At 41.8% G+C, this 17,819-nt stretch overlaps 3 protein-coding genes across 3 annotated transcripts; 1 reads left to right on the forward strand and 2 right to left on the reverse strand.

Moving 5' to 3' along the window:
- Positions 1 to 4,054: 4,054 nt before the first annotated feature.
- Positions 4,055 to 4,817, reverse strand: LOC4326044 (uncharacterized). The gene has a single exon (XM_015785505.3). The coding sequence runs from the start codon at positions 4,719 to 4,721 to the stop codon at positions 4,278 to 4,280; it is 444 nt and encodes a 147-aa protein (XP_015640991.1). The 5' UTR covers positions 4,722 to 4,817; the 3' UTR covers positions 4,055 to 4,277.
- Positions 4,818 to 4,940: 123 nt separating this feature from the next.
- Positions 4,941 to 11,400, reverse strand: LOC4326045 (ABC transporter G family member 7). Its single transcript, XM_015785372.3, has 12 exons — positions 11,097 to 11,400; positions 10,414 to 10,604; positions 10,171 to 10,321; positions 9,709 to 9,841; positions 8,817 to 9,018; positions 8,148 to 8,424; positions 7,441 to 7,572; positions 7,044 to 7,264; positions 6,693 to 6,905; positions 6,508 to 6,592; positions 5,984 to 6,199; positions 4,941 to 5,256 (listed from the first exon to the last, which is right to left on the reverse strand). The coding sequence occupies exons 1-11, from the start codon at positions 11,310 to 11,312 to the stop codon at positions 6,014 to 6,016; spliced, it is 2,007 nt and encodes a 668-aa protein (XP_015640858.1). The 5' UTR covers positions 11,313 to 11,400; the 3' UTR covers positions 4,941 to 5,256; positions 5,984 to 6,013.
- A 2,006-nt stretch (positions 11,401 to 13,406) lies between these two features.
- Positions 13,407 to 17,710, forward strand: LOC9272685 (beta-glucuronosyltransferase GlcAT14A). Its single transcript, XM_015785375.3, has 4 exons — positions 13,407 to 14,118; positions 16,419 to 16,494; positions 16,576 to 16,691; positions 16,771 to 17,710. The coding sequence occupies exons 1-4, from the start codon at positions 13,617 to 13,619 to the stop codon at positions 17,283 to 17,285; spliced, it is 1,209 nt and encodes a 402-aa protein (XP_015640861.1). The 5' UTR covers positions 13,407 to 13,616; the 3' UTR covers positions 17,286 to 17,710.
- Positions 17,711 to 17,819: the final 109 nt, after the last annotated feature.

Genomic DNA, 17,819 nt, shown 5'->3' on the forward strand with positions numbered 1-17,819 from the left:
TTTATTAACACTTTTGTACATATTATAATAAAAAATAATGGTTAAAGTAGTTTTTTTTGGAAACCGTGCCCTTATCGAAACGACAAGTATTATCAACCCGGAGGAAGTACGCTTTTGGTAAAAATAATCTCTAAAAAAGTTGCTGTAAACAATTCATTTCCCCTCGTCTCAAACGCACCCAAGAGACTAAGAGTCCTTTGAAACACACGAATTTGAAAGCACAAAAATATAAAGAACACGGGTCACATGCCTTATAAATTCCTACATAAATTAGAAGCACAACTGCACAAGAGTATTTCAAAACAGTCGTTTGGATTACACACGCAAAAAAAAAAAGAAATTGTAGACATGTACAGGAAGAGAAAACCATGAGTTGGACTTTCTCATGTTTGTTTTAGTCTAAAATTGTAATGGAATGCTTTATTCCTTAGGATGTTCATAGAAAACTTTTAAGGACATGCTCTTTATTCCAGATAACTTCATATGAATTTTATTTCCAGGATTCAAATGCTTCAGGAAAAACTAAACAGTTCTTTTCTTCCAAATGAGCCTAAAACATGTTTAATCATTATTTTATATTGCGGATTAACGTAGGCGGATATAGGAAATTAAGTGCGACACGGTTGGATTTGGACGATAGATCGATGTGACGCCGGTCGGCCGATATATATACGCGTTGAGAGATCGAGTGGATCGAAATTCGTTGGAAATTGCTGTACCATATCATGCTGTTGCTTGCTTGTACTGATCCTATCATGCATCATTGTGTGAATATCCTAGCCAGTGCTGTTCATCAATAGTGGGTCAAGTTGTAATTAAGCAAGCGGCCGGCGATTGGCTCCACACGAAACGCGTTTCCTTAACTCCCTGGTCTTCTGCTCCCTGCAGCATGCAGCTAGCTATCTTCGCTTTGCTTGCACTACTTTTCTTCCAGCATATATGCACAAATTATAGATTATACTCCCTCCGTACTTAAATGTTTGACACTATTGACTTTTTTAAATATATTTGATCATTCGTCTTATTCAAAAACTTTTGCGAAATATGTAAAACTATATGTATACATAAAAGTATATTCAACAATAAATCAAATGATAGGAAAAGAATTAATAATTACTTAAATTTTTTAAATAAGACGAACGATCAAACATGTTTAAAAAAGTCAATGGCGTCAAACATTTAGAGACGGAGGGAGTACTAGCATAAGCAAGAAGCAGCCTAGCATAACTGCATTATGACCATTTATTTTGTGCTGGAAGGACTGAATAACTAAATGATTTATGGTATTTTCTTCGTCTTATAATAAATTTATTTTTGCTTCTCCTATTTATCTTAAAATAAGTTTATTTTTAGTAATCATTGTATTAGGGTTTATGAAAATATGAAATAATTACATCAAAAATAGGTAAGTGAGGAATAATTGTACTCGGATTTGATAAAGTAAGGGTATTCTAGTCCTTTTAATTTTATATCGGTATGTGTGGGATGAGTAAAAAAATAAACTTATTTTTTGGAAAGAGAAAGTACTTCATAATATTTTAGCTACTCCTTTTGTACATCCACCCAAAATCCTTTATATTATGGGACCGATAGAGTACTAATGAATAAATTAACTTATTATAAAGTTAAAAAATATACATATTTAAAACAAAATTTTAAAGAAGTTTATATGTGGAAAGTTTAGTTTAAAAAAATTCCCACCATTTAGAAATTCTGAAAATGTGCACATTTATATATATATTTGTCCATGAAGCAGAAAAGAGCAGCAGAGTATGTGACGACCAGATCATCAAGCTAACCCATGCGCACTTGCTACTCCCTCCGTTTCACGATGTAAGTCATTCTAGCATTTCTCACATTAATATTGATGTTAATGAATCTTAATGTTAATGTAGGAAATGCTAAAATGACTTACGTTGTGAAACGGGGGAAGTATATAGCTAATCAGCCGGTGTCGCCGTTCGTCGGAGCTGAGTTACCTATTCATAATAAGAATTTTTGCTTGCTCATAATTAAACGACGGTGATCGTTTACTACGTACGTAAATGTCGTTCGCACGCATGTGCAAGACGCGTAAAAGCGTATGCAACGCGCATTTCGTCAATTAATTAATTCTTGTATGCACTTAATTTCTCACCAAATGTTAGTACTGGCTTAGTCGTAGTGTATCATGTAAGTAGCAGGGAAACGGGGGAACAGCAAATTAATTAATTGGTTGGACGACAGCTTAATCCCTCGTCTGAAACAAAACAAATTAAGCGAAAGAAAACGAAAGCTTCTCATCATTTCGTGATTGATTGATCGAAAATCGTTGTAAAAATGATCTTTTTCCAAAAAAAGAAAGTTGTAAAATTCTTCTAGCTAAGAGGAATTTTCTTTTTGCAAGGAGATAAAAGGATTTTGGAAGATATATTTCTTCTGGCACAATATATAATAATAATAATAATATTGGCATTAGCTAGCTCTGTCATCTTTTCATTCTTTTTACTGGAGTTGTGGATGTCGCCGTCATCGATCCAAGATGCATTGAACGAAACGTTGCTCCAGTCCTCAACACAGCAAGATATCTCTTCAATGTTGGCAGCTAGCCAATGTCGTTTTTTCAAGGGCTTTAATTTTCTCCTGGATATAATTGATTAGATCGATCGGCTAGCTAGGCTAGCTAGCTAATTAATATGCAGGTGGATCCTACTATTTGTGTTTTGTTTGTTTAATTAATCATACAACAAGATATGTTTCATGTGACATACTGCCTGACGCACAAATGGTTGTATAATTTCCATGCCGGTTTATTAGTTTTAGCTTTGACCATACTGCGTTATATAAATATAATCCTAGTATTTGTTGGGCAAGGTCCATTGAAATTAATCAGCAGCAAGGTCATCTCTGAAGATCAAGCTCCTGATTATTTGCTGGTTCCTTCAGAGACGAATATATATACGTATTATAATTCCATATCGATTATTGGATATAATTTCCTGAAGATTCCTTTGAGTGAGGTCAAATTGCACATTTTATTTAGCACATTTGTTTGACTTTCTACATTATTTTTTCTGACACCATCTCTCCTTCCATAATCAATTATCAATATTATTGTACATTTTCCCACATAGTGAGTGTCTGATCTACTTCATGCGTTGGCACTTGTGATATTTGAATAGTACTTCATATAGGAGGACATTTCCCTCTCATGGCTCTTGTATTACAAATCTCCTTTGTTTACTGAAGGCCGCGTTCTTCAATGGCTTAAATAGAGGAAAACTTTTTCGTTTTTCGTACGCACTTTTTTGGAACTACTAAAAACATGTTTTTAAAAAATACTTCCTTCACAATGTAAGTCATTCTAGAATTTCCCACATTCATATTGATATTAATGGATCTAGGTAGATATATATTTCTAGATTCATTAACATCAATATGAATGTGGGAAATACTAGAATGACTTATATTGTGAAATGGAGGGAGTATATATATTAAAAAGTTGCTTTAAGAAATCATATAATTCGTCATTTGGAATATATTTATCTCCACTTATGTTTTATCAGTGTTCAAGCTAGATTCTGGGCCTGTTTGGCACAGCTCCAGCTCCAACTCCACCTCTCCTGGAGCTGGAGCCTAGCCAAACAATTAATTTCAGTTCCACTGGAAATGGGAGCGGAGTTGGGTGGAGCACTCTCACAGAATGAACTAGAGAGGTGGAGCTGGGTTTAGAATGCTTCACAACTCCACTCTAGACCCAACTCCTGGAGCATAATTTAGGAGTTGGAGCTCTACCAAGCAGACTCTCCATCTCGGACAACTGTATCCACTGGACGCATCGGATATAGACATATTTTGATATTTAACTTTAATCGAAACCGTCATTTAGTGTACAAAGAAAGTAATAAGAACAAACACCCTTGAAGATAAATCACCGACAAAATCAGGATTGATGGTACCTTAATATTTCCTGTAATTTTTTTCACCTTGGTTTGTGAGTGTATGTATTTAGCCGTGTATATTTTAGTTATATAGAGGCTGAGATTGTTCTATAGACATATATATCATCCCGATATAATTGATTGAGTTTAATAAAACTTTCATTATCTTATAAAATCACCAACAAATTAAATTTAAGATCAACTACACAAGATCAGCTGTGTATAGCATATCATTCTATCTACATTTAACACTGCGATAATAATGCAGGGTTAATTCCTTTCTAACACACTCTTGTTTACAAGTTGGAAATCAGTTTCAGGCAACATTTTAGCTGCAAGGTAGAGATGATGATCCGGTCAAGGAACGACGTGGTGCTGCAGGAGCACGGCGGACTCCGCCGCCAGCTGCGCCAGGTGGTGCACGGCGGCGACGGCGGAGACCGGCACGCCGGCGAACAGCAGCGCGGCGGCGGCGATGGCGACGCTGGGGCGGGTGCCCATGAGCAGCAGCTGCAGCGCGCCGACGGCGGCGGACACGTCGGAGACGTACGCCGGGTAGTACCGCTTCTCCCACGCCGACCACCCCGCCGGCGCCTCGTAGTTGTTCTCCGCCATCCTCGCCTCCCTCATCCTCCGCCGGAGCACCGCCATGCTCGAGTCCACCAGCGCCCCGCCGCTGTACTGGTCTCGCCGGAAGGCGCAGCACGCCGCCGGCGACGACCTCCTCGCCTTCAACGCCGGCCCGCGCCGGCCGAGCTCGGCCGGCGACGTAAGCAATGACATCGACGACGACATGGCCATCCAAAAACCAAAAAAATTGTTGGCAAATCGCAGTAGTGAGGTAGCAAGTGATCAAGAGAAGAAGCAATGGAACAAATGAACAATCTCTGAGCTGATGAGAAATCTAGTTCAAATGGGTACATATATATATAGGAGTAAGCAAACGCGTGAAGATTAAAACTGATTTAGTCATCGTCTGGACCAACCACGTGGAGACACGTGTGCCCAACCAGGAAGTACTAGTCCACATGGCACATTTTGGCCGGTGATTTATTCAGGGAAGGAATCATGGAACAATAAATAGTTTAGAAGTAATCACATCGAATGCAGCGACTCGTCGCTTCCAACCAACACCGGCCATCTCCCATTATTGAGTTGAATACTATTACTACGAGTACTTGCTTGACAAAAAAGAAAAGAGGAAATTAATCATTCAGTTGAGTTGATGTACTGCTTCAAAGTGATGGGCTTGGGCGGCTAATTGTTTTATTGCCGCATGATTTAGTGATCCTCTCATTCTCATGCCGAGATGCTGTGAAGAAGGTGCAGCTTCTCTCTGATAAGAAAAAAAAAAAGAAAACAGTTAGCAATTGGCAAAGAGGAGAAATTATAGTACTATCATACTATTGGCTAAGTTGTTTATCACATAGCCTGAATGCTAGTGCAGATCCCTAGCTGCCATCAGTTGGCACATGGTCAAGGAGATATTAGTATATGGCATCATCAGCAAAGCTACTCAAATGGGCTCAAGGGTTCAAGACTTGAAGCAATTGCAGAATTGAGTGCCTAGAGGTCACAAGAAACACAAGATGCATGGATCTTGAAGTTTACAACATGGGTCATGATTCCTGATTTATGCTACTGTCAACTAAACTACTTCCCAAACACCATATCTGTAGCAATTAGATCTTATAAAGGCTTCAGAGTTCTCGGCTTCTAGCAATGTTAATCTAAGTGGGTACAACAACTTGATGACAATGCATTTCTGGGCAACTAAAAACGATGTGCTTGATAACAAGACAGTCATTCTGGGAATGGGGATAAGTCTTCTATAGATGCAAGACTATAGAATGAAGGAATGCTTGCTACCCCCAAAATTATTTAGGCCATAATTTCCCATTCAGATGCTACAAAAAGAATATTAACTACAAAAAGGGCCATACAACTAATGCTCAATATGATACAACAGTTACGTTTTCTAATTGCAGTACATCCTGACAAAAAATATTTCAGGAGATTAGGACCATTGTGTGAAACGTGGTTAATGCTAATGTCTCTTTTACCTTTGCTGGCAAAATGTTGCTGGCAGCACTTCATTTCACTTCCTTAACTTGCTGCTTATTTTGATCTTCCTCAGATGGTGGTAGAAGCTGCTGATACTTTGGCCTGTTTTTCTTCAGAAGAAGGTAGGTTAACCAGTACCAGAACATCAGAATTCTACCCTGTGCCACAAGCGTGTCTGCAATGCGGATTCCTCCTAATGAAAACCTCTCCAGGGCCTGCCATAGAAGTAATGTGTCAAAAGCAGATCACTTCCCCTCCATAGAAGAAAGATATGCCAAAGGTTCACCTTTTTACCCAGGCCCCAGTTACAATTCAAGGAAAATTTTCAATTCAGATTTTTAATTGAATGTGATGATAACACATGAATAGTGTCTGGGCCAATTTTCTGTTTGAGTGCATTATCATTCAAACATTAACTTAGGTCGAGCAATATCTCACTGGCACTTAACCAAGTGTGTGTCTGCATTTTTGTAACAGTAAAAATGTAAAACTGCCTTTTGCAGGTCCACATGAACAACCGTACCTGTTCACCAGTTTGAATGTCATAGGAATGCTGTTGCTCAAATTGCAAACCTTTGAACTCATTAATGCAAAGCCCTTGGAAGGCCCTGAAATCAATGGCAAACAAAGTTGAAATATAGGGTCATTAACTATCCCACGGTCCCACCTAGCTTAGGAGCCAAAATATGATATAAGGAAGAGGGTTACCATCTAATTAGGGATACTTTTGGGATCCAGCGAAAAATGACGGGGGTATTATCAGGGTTAACATAGTATCCTCCAAATACAATGAAAACTGTCATAAGGGATGGTCCAAGGGCCATGGCGGCTTCTGTTGTAGGAGCCATAGCTCCAACAGTAAGGCCCATGGCTGATGCAGCAAATGATTCAACAGTCACGATGCCACAGAACTTGGCAAATCTGAAAGTGTAGCATGGAATGTTGTTTGATGGAGCATAAACAAAATAGTATCGAACTATCGATATTCTACTATTTCTGCGTGGCATGTAATAAAGTGCCTCAGATTCATTTCTAAATTAGAGGGAGGATAATACTTACCTAGAAAATGTAGGATGAAGTTTAGACATTGGATAAAGAATGGATCCAAATATCAATGGGAATGCAGCCCCAATAGGAATTTCAGCCAACAACTTAGAAGAAAGGTATGGTCCTAGTGCATAGGAACCTTTGGCCCGTTCTCTGTCAACTATAGCCCGCTCTTTCGGGAAAACTCCTACTGTCTTTGTCAGTGCAGCCATTGCTGTGTTTATAGCAGTTACCTTAACTCATAAATTGAAAAAGGGACAGATCAAAATCAGAAAAATGCTCAGACACAATGAAAAAGCTTGTACCAAAGTCAATATTAGGAAGAGAATGAATGTAAGTCCAAAATCTGAAGCATGTGCAACCTAGCAAATTCAACTCAACGAGTCATAAAAAATCCAACATATTCTACCTGAAGAAGTCCCATCCTGTCTTGTATGGAAGTCTGAGTTTTCCCCATTCGCCAGAACACAGATCCAAATATGATTGCTGAAGCAACGGACATTCTTGCTCTCACTTTGTTTGTTGGTCCATCACGGAAAGCCTAAAACACAGAAGGTCCTATTCCAATATCAGACACAACAGCGTGGCAGTAAATCTTTAGCTAAACCCCATCTAAGCAACTGCGCTCAGATTATTAATGGGTACCCAGGCAAACTATAAAAGGCTTGAACATTAGTCAGATAACCTCAACCACAATCCAAATCCTTATAGTTCCATTAGCAAAGTGTTTCCTTTTTGTTTACAATCAACCACAATCCAAATCCTCATAGTTCCATTAGCAAAGTGTTTCTTTTTTGTTTACAAGTATGTTTCATGGGCAGTTGCGTATTACACCTTTTTGAGGCACAGATTTGGCAAAAACTAAATCATGGATCCAAACTCAAATATAGTAACATGTTCGATCTAAACCTCCTAAATTCATTACATTATGTATATAGTTTACTCAGGCTAAAAGAATATGTAAGAAAAACGATTTTTTTGAAAGGAAGCCTCACGAGTATCTGATAACTTCCACAGCAAATAATAAATAAACATATCAACTTGATTTAAAGAAGCAGCGGGAAGCAGATTAAAAGAGGAAGCTGCAACTGAGAATTAAATGAATTTTAATAAAACCTGCATCCATGCTCTCTTAAACAGCAAACGGAATTGTCTCCACCACCCACGTCTATGCTTGGTGGTGGACTTCTGAATAAGTTTGGGAGAAAATTCAGAGCCTTCTGGATTTGTCAGCGAACTGTTGCTTTCAGTAATTGCAACTTTATTAGAAAATTCTTCAATGAGGTTTTCAATCCTTTTCCGTGATGACTGCACACTTTCAGCAGAACTATAATCAACAGAAATGAGATCAGCCAAGAACTCAGCAGGGTTCACATGATCTGGACAATGATACCTGAAAAATATGAAGTAATCAAACTCAAGTTATTGATAAGCAATAATAGCAGGCAGAAAAACAAGCAGCATAGCATATTGACAGTATACATAGAATATAGAAACCAACACATCTGATAATAGATAAAAGAACTTATAAAAGCAAGATAATCTCCATTATGGTGTGAACAAGTACACAAGCCAGAATCTGCATGCCTAATTAAAATTCTGAGTAAAATTCTAGCATACCGTACACTGGAATTTTGGATAGTGCCACTAACAAGGACAAATATGACCACTATCATGTTATGCACCAAGGTAGTAGAGTATTACAGTCTAAATAAAATCAGTACAATGCACACATCGAAAACAACAGGAAATGCCAAGTAAAGGAAAAGGTGAGCGAATACCAACCCCAATGATGCAAAGTACAATAACGGTTCCTCTTTTGCTGGCCCCATGTATATAACTTCTCCCTCTGACAGTAGTACAATATCATCAAATTTGCCATAAACTGAACCTCTTGGCTGATGTATAGAACATATCACCGTGTGTCCATCTTCTGCAAGCTGTCTAAGAGTTTCCATGACCTTCTCTGCCTGGAACGCATCAAGACCTAAAAGGATGGCACATATGTGAACAAAGTTTATGCAATCTCACTTATGTTTTGCACTTTTGTCACATCAAAGGACCAATGAATGCGCTATCTCTAATCATGGAAGCTCAACACTTCAGATAAAGTAAATGTGCAACACTTTGTCCAGAAGGGATGTAGCTTGTATATCATATCAAGAATATATTTTGTTTGCAGCATTCAATGACAAATCTAATAAGGCAAGTCCCAATACCATGGTGCTTGATTAAAGATGCCACCAAGATTATGATATGTCATGTGTTAACCATTAGAGTAGCAGTCTTAGTACAAGAAACATGCATCATCTTAAAGCAATTCTTGTGGCATGAGAAAAATGTGGTGTATCTATTGAAGCCATTTTAATGCAACTATCGCAGTATTGGCAATCTATTTTCACTTGAATCCGGCATGGCTACAAATTTTCTTTTTCTTTGCCCTTAGGGGCTGTATTTTTCTCCTGCTATATTTAATGAAAAAGCACATTCTCGTGCTGGTTCCAATAAAAAAAAGAAGCATGGCACAAATTTACAAAGAAACAGTAGATTTGAAGAAGTGATCAGAACATTTGCTTGCAACTAGTCATGTATTTCCTAACGAAAACATTAAGAGGAGATGAGAATGCTTATTCAACCAAGGAAGGGTTAAATAAACACTACAGTCAGGTAAAAGTACCAGTAGTTGGTTCGTCTGCAAAGATGATAGAAGGGCTAGCAATCAGTTCACACGCAAGGGAGAGACGCTTCTTTTCACCCCCACTTATTCCACGTACTTTTGCATCACCCACAATTGAGTCAGCACAGTTAACCTACAACCAGTTATAATAAAAAGAAATAAATACCTGGTGATACAAAATAAAAAGGGAAATACTTGAACAGACAGCGATAGATATTATGTAGGTTCTGCCCATCAATTGAAAAACTTAGCATACTTGTCATCTATCTGAGCACCAAAATAACAATGCTTTTCATGTGTAATTTGACAGATTTTCTCCACCAGTGCTAGAAACTACAAGTTCGTATCCAACATTTGATGTAGTGCACTAAAACCAATTGGTTCAATTTCTTCGAACATTTTAACCATCATGGATAACTTTTTCTTTAGAAAGCAGACCATATACCATCATGGATAACTTACCAGCCCAAGACGAAACAAAAGGTCATTAACATAGCTTTCCTTCCTCTCAGGAGTCAACGTGCGGCGAAGCTGAAGTTCAGCAGCAAGCGAGAGCGTTTCACGAACAGTAAGCTGTGAGAAGAAAAGGTCCTCTTGCCTCACGTAAGCAATCCTACACAAGGAAAAGCAATGAGTATAGCTCTTCTCTGTAAACCTGACTAAAAAATTGTGAAAGCCAACTGAAGAAGCATAGCTTAAGCTTACTTATAGCCACCTTCTGAGATAGGTCGGCCATTGATGTACAGAAACCCAGAAAGGTGCAAAGAAGGTGATGCTGTGAGCTGACCAGCAAGCACATTGAGCAGAGTCGTTTTACCGGACCCTGATGGCCCCATGAGCGCAAGCAGCCTCCCCGATTTCGCCTCCCCAGACGCATTTGACAGCAAAAACCTCGCCTGGCATGCAGCACGTTATAACCATTACAACAATCACCCAGAGACGCGCAGAAGCAAGAAATTCCGATTATTGATGGCACTCAATGTACAATTCTACATACAGAATACACAGCTTCGGTGTGTTCATCTACTGATTGAAGCTGCAGAGTGCAGACGGTGAAAGTGTGAAACAAATTTCGCAAATTACTTGTTCGACGCAAATTAATATACAATTCTACATACAGACTGCAGAATGCCACGCAATTACTTAGCCCGTTAGCCAACAGCGGAAGTGCGAAACAAATTTCAGCAACCTGTTCATCTAAAATGTGATGAGTCAGTGCCACATCGACAGGTAGGGCCCAGTGTCAGTCTCTCAGACAGCACGCGGCTCTCCTGGCTAATCCTAAGCAGATGATTTTTTTTTTCTTTCCGTGCGCGCAGCGCCGCCGACCAATGCGACTCCTCCGGCGAGAGGGAACGGAATGGATGATTCGAGGCAGAGCGACTCACCACGTCGCCGCGCTTGTTCTTGAGGGCGCAGGTGATGCGGGCCCACCTTATCGTCACCGGAGGCACGCCGCCTCCTTCCCCGCCGGCCTCCGGGTCGGCGTCGGAGTCCTCGTCGTCGGCCGGAGGGAGGAGCGCCGGGCCCGGGCCGGCGACGGCGCGGACGAACAGCGCCGCGGCGAGCGCGGCCAGGAGCTGGCCCAGACCCCTGACCTCCATCTCGCGCGCGCGCGGGGGACGAGCGGAGAGAGGCCTGACGACTGTTCTAGAAGCTTCTGGAAGGTTCACGTCGCGTGCGACGAGGAGTGAAGAGGAGGAAGACGAGGGGGGGGGGGGGGTTTAGCGTGGAGTTCGTGTGGTGGTGGTTGCTTTGTTTGTTGCGCGACCGATGCGAATGGGCCTTGGGCCTTCTTCGTCATGGGCCTTTTGCGTAGTAGGCTGATGGGCCCACCTGTAAGTAACACCCAATTGTGCTGGGCCTTCTGTTGCAGTGGGCTATAGCCTACAGGCCCATGGCTACACCTTTTACGTACCTTACTCCGCAGAGGCGCGGAGTATTAGCTGAGGGCTTATTTGTAAATAATAATAGTAATAATCACCCAAAACAAATCTTGGAGCGGATTGGAACTGCAAATTTGGTCCATTTTTTTCCTCCAATTCAAAAACTCCGTCACGAATTCATAAATGCTGACGGAATCTTGATGTAGCTGCACTCATGCTGAACGTATGTGTAAACTGACGACAAGTGAGTGCACGCAGCAATTGATGCCGTACGCACATCACATGTGCATCTCAGCAGACTCAGCATCTGTCTCAAGGAAAACTAGCTGAACTAACAAACTGAAGACTCAAGCTGCAACAGCATATGCAGCTAGTTACTTACTTGGATGGCTGGATTTATTACTGATTTACATCGCTGAAAATTCATTCTGGCCGATCCAATTTTGACCTTTTCATGAATGGAGTGTATTATCTTGGTCCCAAAATACTCTCTCTGTTCTTTTACAGTATATGACGACCAATGTCATATATTAAAGGATGGAGATAGTATAACAACTTTTGCTATATAGCAAAAAAAAAAAGAGTTGTATTTTTTGAACGGTTAGTAAAAAATTAAAATGCTACTAGCTGCACAGAAAACTCCAAACTGTTTGCTACAGCGAGGTTAAAAACGACTCTCAAGTGAGAATCAGCCAGGTTGTGCCACCTGACATCCAACTCAGGAGCTTCAGAGATGCTGCTGATTTCAGATACACATCTGCTGAAAATGAGAGTGACCCGTGACTAGTGCCTAAACTCAAAGTGCTACTGTAGTACAGACAGCTCACGGCTGTTAGCAATCTTCCCATTTTTGGATCGTCCGAGTTATTAGCAGAATTGATTGCAATTCTTATAACGTGATTTAAGGAGAGGACCGACGAGATTTCTGACATTTTGGCTTTCAGACAGTGGAAGCTTAATTGCAGTTCGTCCTGGTCTTCTTGGCTGGAGTAACTACTATACTTCAGCTTGGTAGTGGTAAGCTAGCTTCAGTAACAATTTGTTTGGGTGATCAAATTTGTTTACTCCAAGTTGGTTAATTAGGGACCAGGGAGGGTGACCACCATGGAGATCAAATTGAGATACTACAAGTAAACAATACCCATCGAGACCATGATAGATAGGCTTTCCAAACTTCCTAGCCAGCCAAGCATAATCTGAACTTTTTAGTATCTGTGGAGGCAGAGCCAATCTGTGGGTGCCACGTCACTTTTCACACAGAGGCAGTACAAAGTACTACAAAGCAGAGCTGGTAGATTGTAGTACGTGGTAGATACTTACTTACTCCTAAGTCACGAAATAGTTTAACTTAATCAACAAGAGAAAACGACTAATGAGAAGTAAAGTCCGGATTTCGTCCTTTATCTTGAAAAAAACGAAAACTAATGACAGCGAGCGAAATCGCCTTTCTCCTCACCAAGCTGACCACTCTCTGGAAGCATCAGCGCCACTGCCAGGTGGGACCCACGACGACACCCTGCCACGTGAGCAAGGGCCCCATGCGAGGCAAGCGCCGTTGGCCCCGTCCGACAACGCACCTTCCGCCCCCGTTACTCTGAGCCGAGGGACCCACACGTCGACTCACCCCATACCCCGTACACCCAGCCAGAAAGAGCCCACTGACCGGTGGGCCAGGAGGAGAGTGTGCCCCACATGTCAGTGATGGTAGAACAGAAGGGTCTAGGCGGGCGCGGGGTACGACGTGTTCCGGGTGTAGAAAGCGACAGCGCCCCTCACAACGCTCGCCTCCCTCCTCCTCCGTCTCCTCCTTTCATCTCTTCTTCTGTGTGTGCGTGTCTGCGAAGCGTGAGAGAGAAACGTACGCGACGCGACGAGCTCCTACTCCGATCTCCCCGATGCGATCTCGCCAAACCCTAATCCCACCCACCACCGCGCCGGAGTCCTAGCGCCGCCCGCAGCCGCCGCCGCCGTCCGGATGCTGCGGCCGTGACCTCCTCCTCCTCCGCCTCTGACATCCCAGCCATGGGAGCCGCCGACAAGTGGCTCCTCCCGCTCGTGTCGGTCTCCTTCGTCTCGCTGCTGCTCTTCCTCTCCGCGCTCTCGGGCTTCTCCGCCTCCTCCTCGCTCTTCGCGCGCCTCCCGCCGCCCTCCTACGTCCGCCGCGGGGCAGCCGCGCCGCCGTCCTTCGCGTACGTGCTGTCGGGGGGGAGAGGGGAGGGGAGGAAGCTGCTGCGGCTGCTGCTCGCGGTCTACCATCCCAGGAACCGCTACCTGCTCCACCTCTCGGCCGATGCGCCCGAGTCCGAGCGCGTCGAGCTGGCCGCCGCCGTGTCGCGCGCCGCGCCCGCCGTGCGCGCCTTCGGGAATGTCGATGTCGTTGGCCGCCCCACCGCTGGCACACCGATGGGATCCTCGGGACTCGCGGCTACGCTCCGCGCCGCGGCCGCGCTGCTGCGCCTGGATTCCGAGTGGGACTGGTTCGTCACGCTCAACGCCGCCGACTACCCCCTTGTCACCCAGGACGGTAAGGTTCACAATTCGTGCCTCCGATTAGCATGATTTGCTTCGGAACATGCTGGTTTCTGCACGGCCTTGCCCGGATCTAGTACTAATCCCACGCTTTTACTTTTGGTCGTTACAGCTACCCCAGAATTGCATTTCGATCGGAAGCTTTTCTTTTCTCTGAATTTGGGATCAATGATGTCATCGATGAAAATTAGCAATAGGAGCATCTTTGCTAGTTTAGTACTATAGGAGTTGCTGGAGCTAGGAAAAAATAATTGTTTTCCTTTACACAATATATGAGGTGAACTTGGCTTAAGTGGTAGTTAATGTTTCTCGTCACATTGTACACTTATATGCATAATAATATACCTTGAAAGGACCAATGCACTAGGAAGCAGCTTGGTGGTGCTGCTAGGTTTGGACAATTTGGAAGAACCTCTTTGTTTGGAGTACTTCTTTTGGACACTTGTACCAAAAGCTGTCCTAGGTGGAAATCTAATACCACAATACTCAATTGGCATGTTTTCAGTTTCTAGGTGTCATCTAACTCAACCACTCAATGACTTATTATTTTCTCTTTTCATAGTGAAGTTCCTCAACTCAATCATGACACATGAACCATGGCCATTACTGTCAGTCTTGAGCTATGCGACTCTATCTGTGATTGTTTGTGATACTCATATGACCGCTCATTTTTGTCTTGATTGTTTTTTCTGACACAACTCATTACAACCTGGCATATTGATAAACCAGGACCAAATTACTGATAGAAAGTTGGGGAATTGTTTTATGTTATGGAAATTGCACAGCATTCATGCGATCATCTTACATCTGAATAACCACTATCTGTATACCAAGATCTTAATTTTTAAGTCCTCACTTTTATACCATTAAGATTAGACAAAGTTGGTTTCGGCATTCTGTTTTATTTTATTGTGTGGCTTGTTACAAACAACTGAATGAATGGGCGCTACAAGAGAGTGAGAAGGTGGGGAAGGGATAGATCAATTGGAAGTTAACATTATGTATCACTGTGAGAATGCACTGTAGTCTTGTGTAGGTTTATCTTGAATATACCATTTGAGGCTCTGATACTGTTATCTTTGCATCCTTGCTGTCTCATCTATTTTTCAGTTGCTTCGCATATGCAAATAATTACCATGATACAGGGTGCATGCATTGCAGTCTAGTTGGTGTAAAGTACACAAGTCAGTGGGAGTGTAGAAACCTTATCTTTCTTCTTTGTTTCCAAAGTCATCCTCCCTTGATTTCCCCTCCTCAAATTGTCAAATGTATTAATCTGCATTGCACGTAGGAGCCACACGGTGTTATTGTCCTCTAGCAATATTATATACCTGTTCTTAGATTGTGCAATGTAATGTGGTCATGGGCATATTCTTAAATTTACTTTATTCAGAGGCTTTATGGTGTCCTCCTTTTAAACAATTCCGGTACTAATGATCACATGTTAATACATTAGTTTTGAGAACACACAAATACCATGCACATTTTTGCATATAAAGAAGAAAATGAAGTTTGATGCAACACGGTGACAGATGACTGCACAGCACATTACTATTGTTGTACCTCTAGTGTGTGAAACAAAGGCATGTTCCAACTTAGAAACAGAAAAGAGTGACAGTGAAAACCACAGTTACACCACTTACATTCTCAGTGCTATCAGAACCAACTGCGCAGCAGCTGATGCCTGCGTACACCAAGGAGTCCCTCTTGCTGAATCCCTTTCATCTCTTCCTTCATCAATCTCTGCTTATCATTGAAAAAGCTTGGGATTTTCTTTCTTCCTTTCTTGGCTGCAAGCAAACCAATGTAATTAACCCTTTACTGAACTCGGAATTCCTCTATGGGAAGACAGGCACATTACAGTGCCATGTTCTCGTAGTATAGTTAATAGTATAATACATATATTTACCCATTCCTAGATCTGACCACTTACTACGAATATCTCGTATTTTTCCTTACTAAGTGGAGTATGTCTAAACTACTAGTTCCATATCGCAATATGTAGTCCCCAGATCTTGTGCTGCCTGTCATTTTTTTATCTCCTTGAGAAAACCTACTTTGTTGATTTTTTTTTTAAGAAAATCAGTTACGTTCTCGACTTGGCTTGAACCGCTTCTATATATTGTCAACCTATCAGTTGTTTAGTTTCGCATGTGATATTTACATTCTAGTTGATGTTTGCTGCATGTACATATTTATTTTCCTGACTGATATTTCATGTTTATGGTGATTGATACAGCCTGAAATCCTTGCTTTTCAGATATTTATGTTTTTTTATGTTGTCCCTTGCTACAGACTTGATTCATGTCTTCTCCTCAGTGCCAAGGCATCTCAACTTCATCGATCACACTAGTGATATTGGATGGAAAGAGTATGTTATATCTGAACTTATAAATAATTTATCTGCGCAAGTATTAGTTTCACCAACATGCTGTGGGTAATACTGTTACAGGACTCAGAGAGTGCAACCAATCATAGTAGATGCTGGAATATACTTGGCAGGAAGAAATCAGTTCTTCCAAGCCACAGAGAAACGTGATACTCCTGATGGTTTCAAATTCTTCACAGGCATTTTCTGACTCCTTTCACTTCATTTTCCTTCGTTTGATCAACTAGTTCTGTGATTCATGGGTTTCCTCACATACAGGTTCTCCGTGGGTCATTCTAAATCGACGGTTTATAGAGTATTGCATATTTGGTTGGGAGAATCTCCCTCGAACTCTTCTCATGTACTTCACAAACGTAATGCTACCTCAGGAAGGGTATTTCCACTCAGTTGTATGCAACTCAGACTTCCGTAACTCCACAGTTAACAGCGACATGCGGTATATGGAATGGGATGATCCACCCCAGATGGAACCCCATTTTCTGAACACGACACATTATGATGAGATAGTGGAGAGCGGAGTGCCTTTTGCTAGAAAGTTTCGGGAGAATGAACCGCTGCTGGACAAGATTGATGAAAGAGTACTCCACCGTTGGCGTCACAGACCTGTTCCTGGTGCCTGGTGCACAGGCAGAAAAAGGTGGTTCAATGATCCATGCTCCCAATGGAGCAATGTCAACATTGTAAGACCTGGTCCCCAGGCTGAGAAGTTCCGCAAACATATGAATCAGATCATAGAGGAATCTGCATCAGGCAACAACTCATGCAAGCAATAGCAGCAATGAAGCGCGAGATTTCACTTCCCATGTTTGAAGCGATGAGCTTTTCTCATTTTGCATAGAGGGGCTCTTCACGAACTTCAGCAGTTAACGCTTCCAGAGCGAACATTTTTGCACCTGGGTTACAAGCACACGTCCAAAGGTGAGATGGGTTTATTCTTTCCAGATTTTTTGGTAACTGTCATGGCTTCAAGGGCCTCACTGCATAGCGCATACTAGCTTAGTTGGAAGTCAGAGTGCTGATGGTCGGAGCACCAAAGCTAATAGGCAGTGTAATTATTAGTGATCAGTTGAATGACTTGTGCGACTGTTTATAGAACTGATGGAATTCTGGGTGCTCCCATACAGGATTGAGAAAAATGAAGAGTGGGTGATGGTGGTTGGATTCTTACTGTTGTGGTTAATACAATGCTCTTTGCGCCCATGGCACCTCACTAACTATTTAATATCATGCATTGCCAGGATTTGAGTAGTACTGTGGTGGGCTAATCATCTGGTATGGTATGTTATTAAGAGTTCTATACACACTTT

The sequence above is a fragment of the Oryza sativa genome, chromosome 1, assembly GCF_034140825.1.
Source record: "Oryza sativa Japonica Group chromosome 1, ASM3414082v1".
Classification (NCBI taxonomy): Eukaryota; Viridiplantae; Streptophyta; class Magnoliopsida; order Poales; family Poaceae; genus Oryza; species Oryza sativa.

What these genes read in the sequence shown, in the direction of transcription:
- LOC4326044 (XM_015785505.3), bottom strand. Translation starts at nt 4,721, where the DNA reads ATGGCCATGTCGTCGTCGATGTCATTGCTTACGTCGCCGGCCGAGCTC.
- LOC9272685 (XM_015785375.3), top strand. Translation starts at nt 13,617, where the DNA reads ATGGGAGCCGCCGACAAGTGGCTCCTCCCGCTCGTGTCGGTCTCCTTC. An exon ending in AGTGATATTGGATGGAAAGA is followed by an intron (nt 16,495 to 16,575) that starts GTATGTTATATC and finishes ATACTGTTACAG; the next exon opens with GACTCAGAGAGTGCAACCAA. An exon ending in TGGTTTCAAATTCTTCACAG is followed by an intron (nt 16,692 to 16,770) that starts GCATTTTCTGAC and finishes CCTCACATACAG; the next exon opens with GTTCTCCGTGGGTCATTCTA.
- LOC4326045 (XM_015785372.3), bottom strand. Translation starts at nt 11,312, where the DNA reads ATGGAGGTCAGGGGTCTGGGCCAGCTCCTGGCCGCGCTCGCCGCGGCG. An exon ending in TGCAGACGAACCAACTACTG is followed by an intron (nt 9,019 to 9,708) that starts GTACTTTTACCT and finishes CCATCCTTTTAG; the next exon opens with GTCTTGATGCGTTCCAGGCA. An exon ending in AAAGTATCCCTAATTAGATG is followed by an intron (nt 6,593 to 6,692) that starts GTAACCCTCTTC and finishes CATTGATTTCAG; the next exon opens with GGCCTTCCAAGGGCTTTGCA.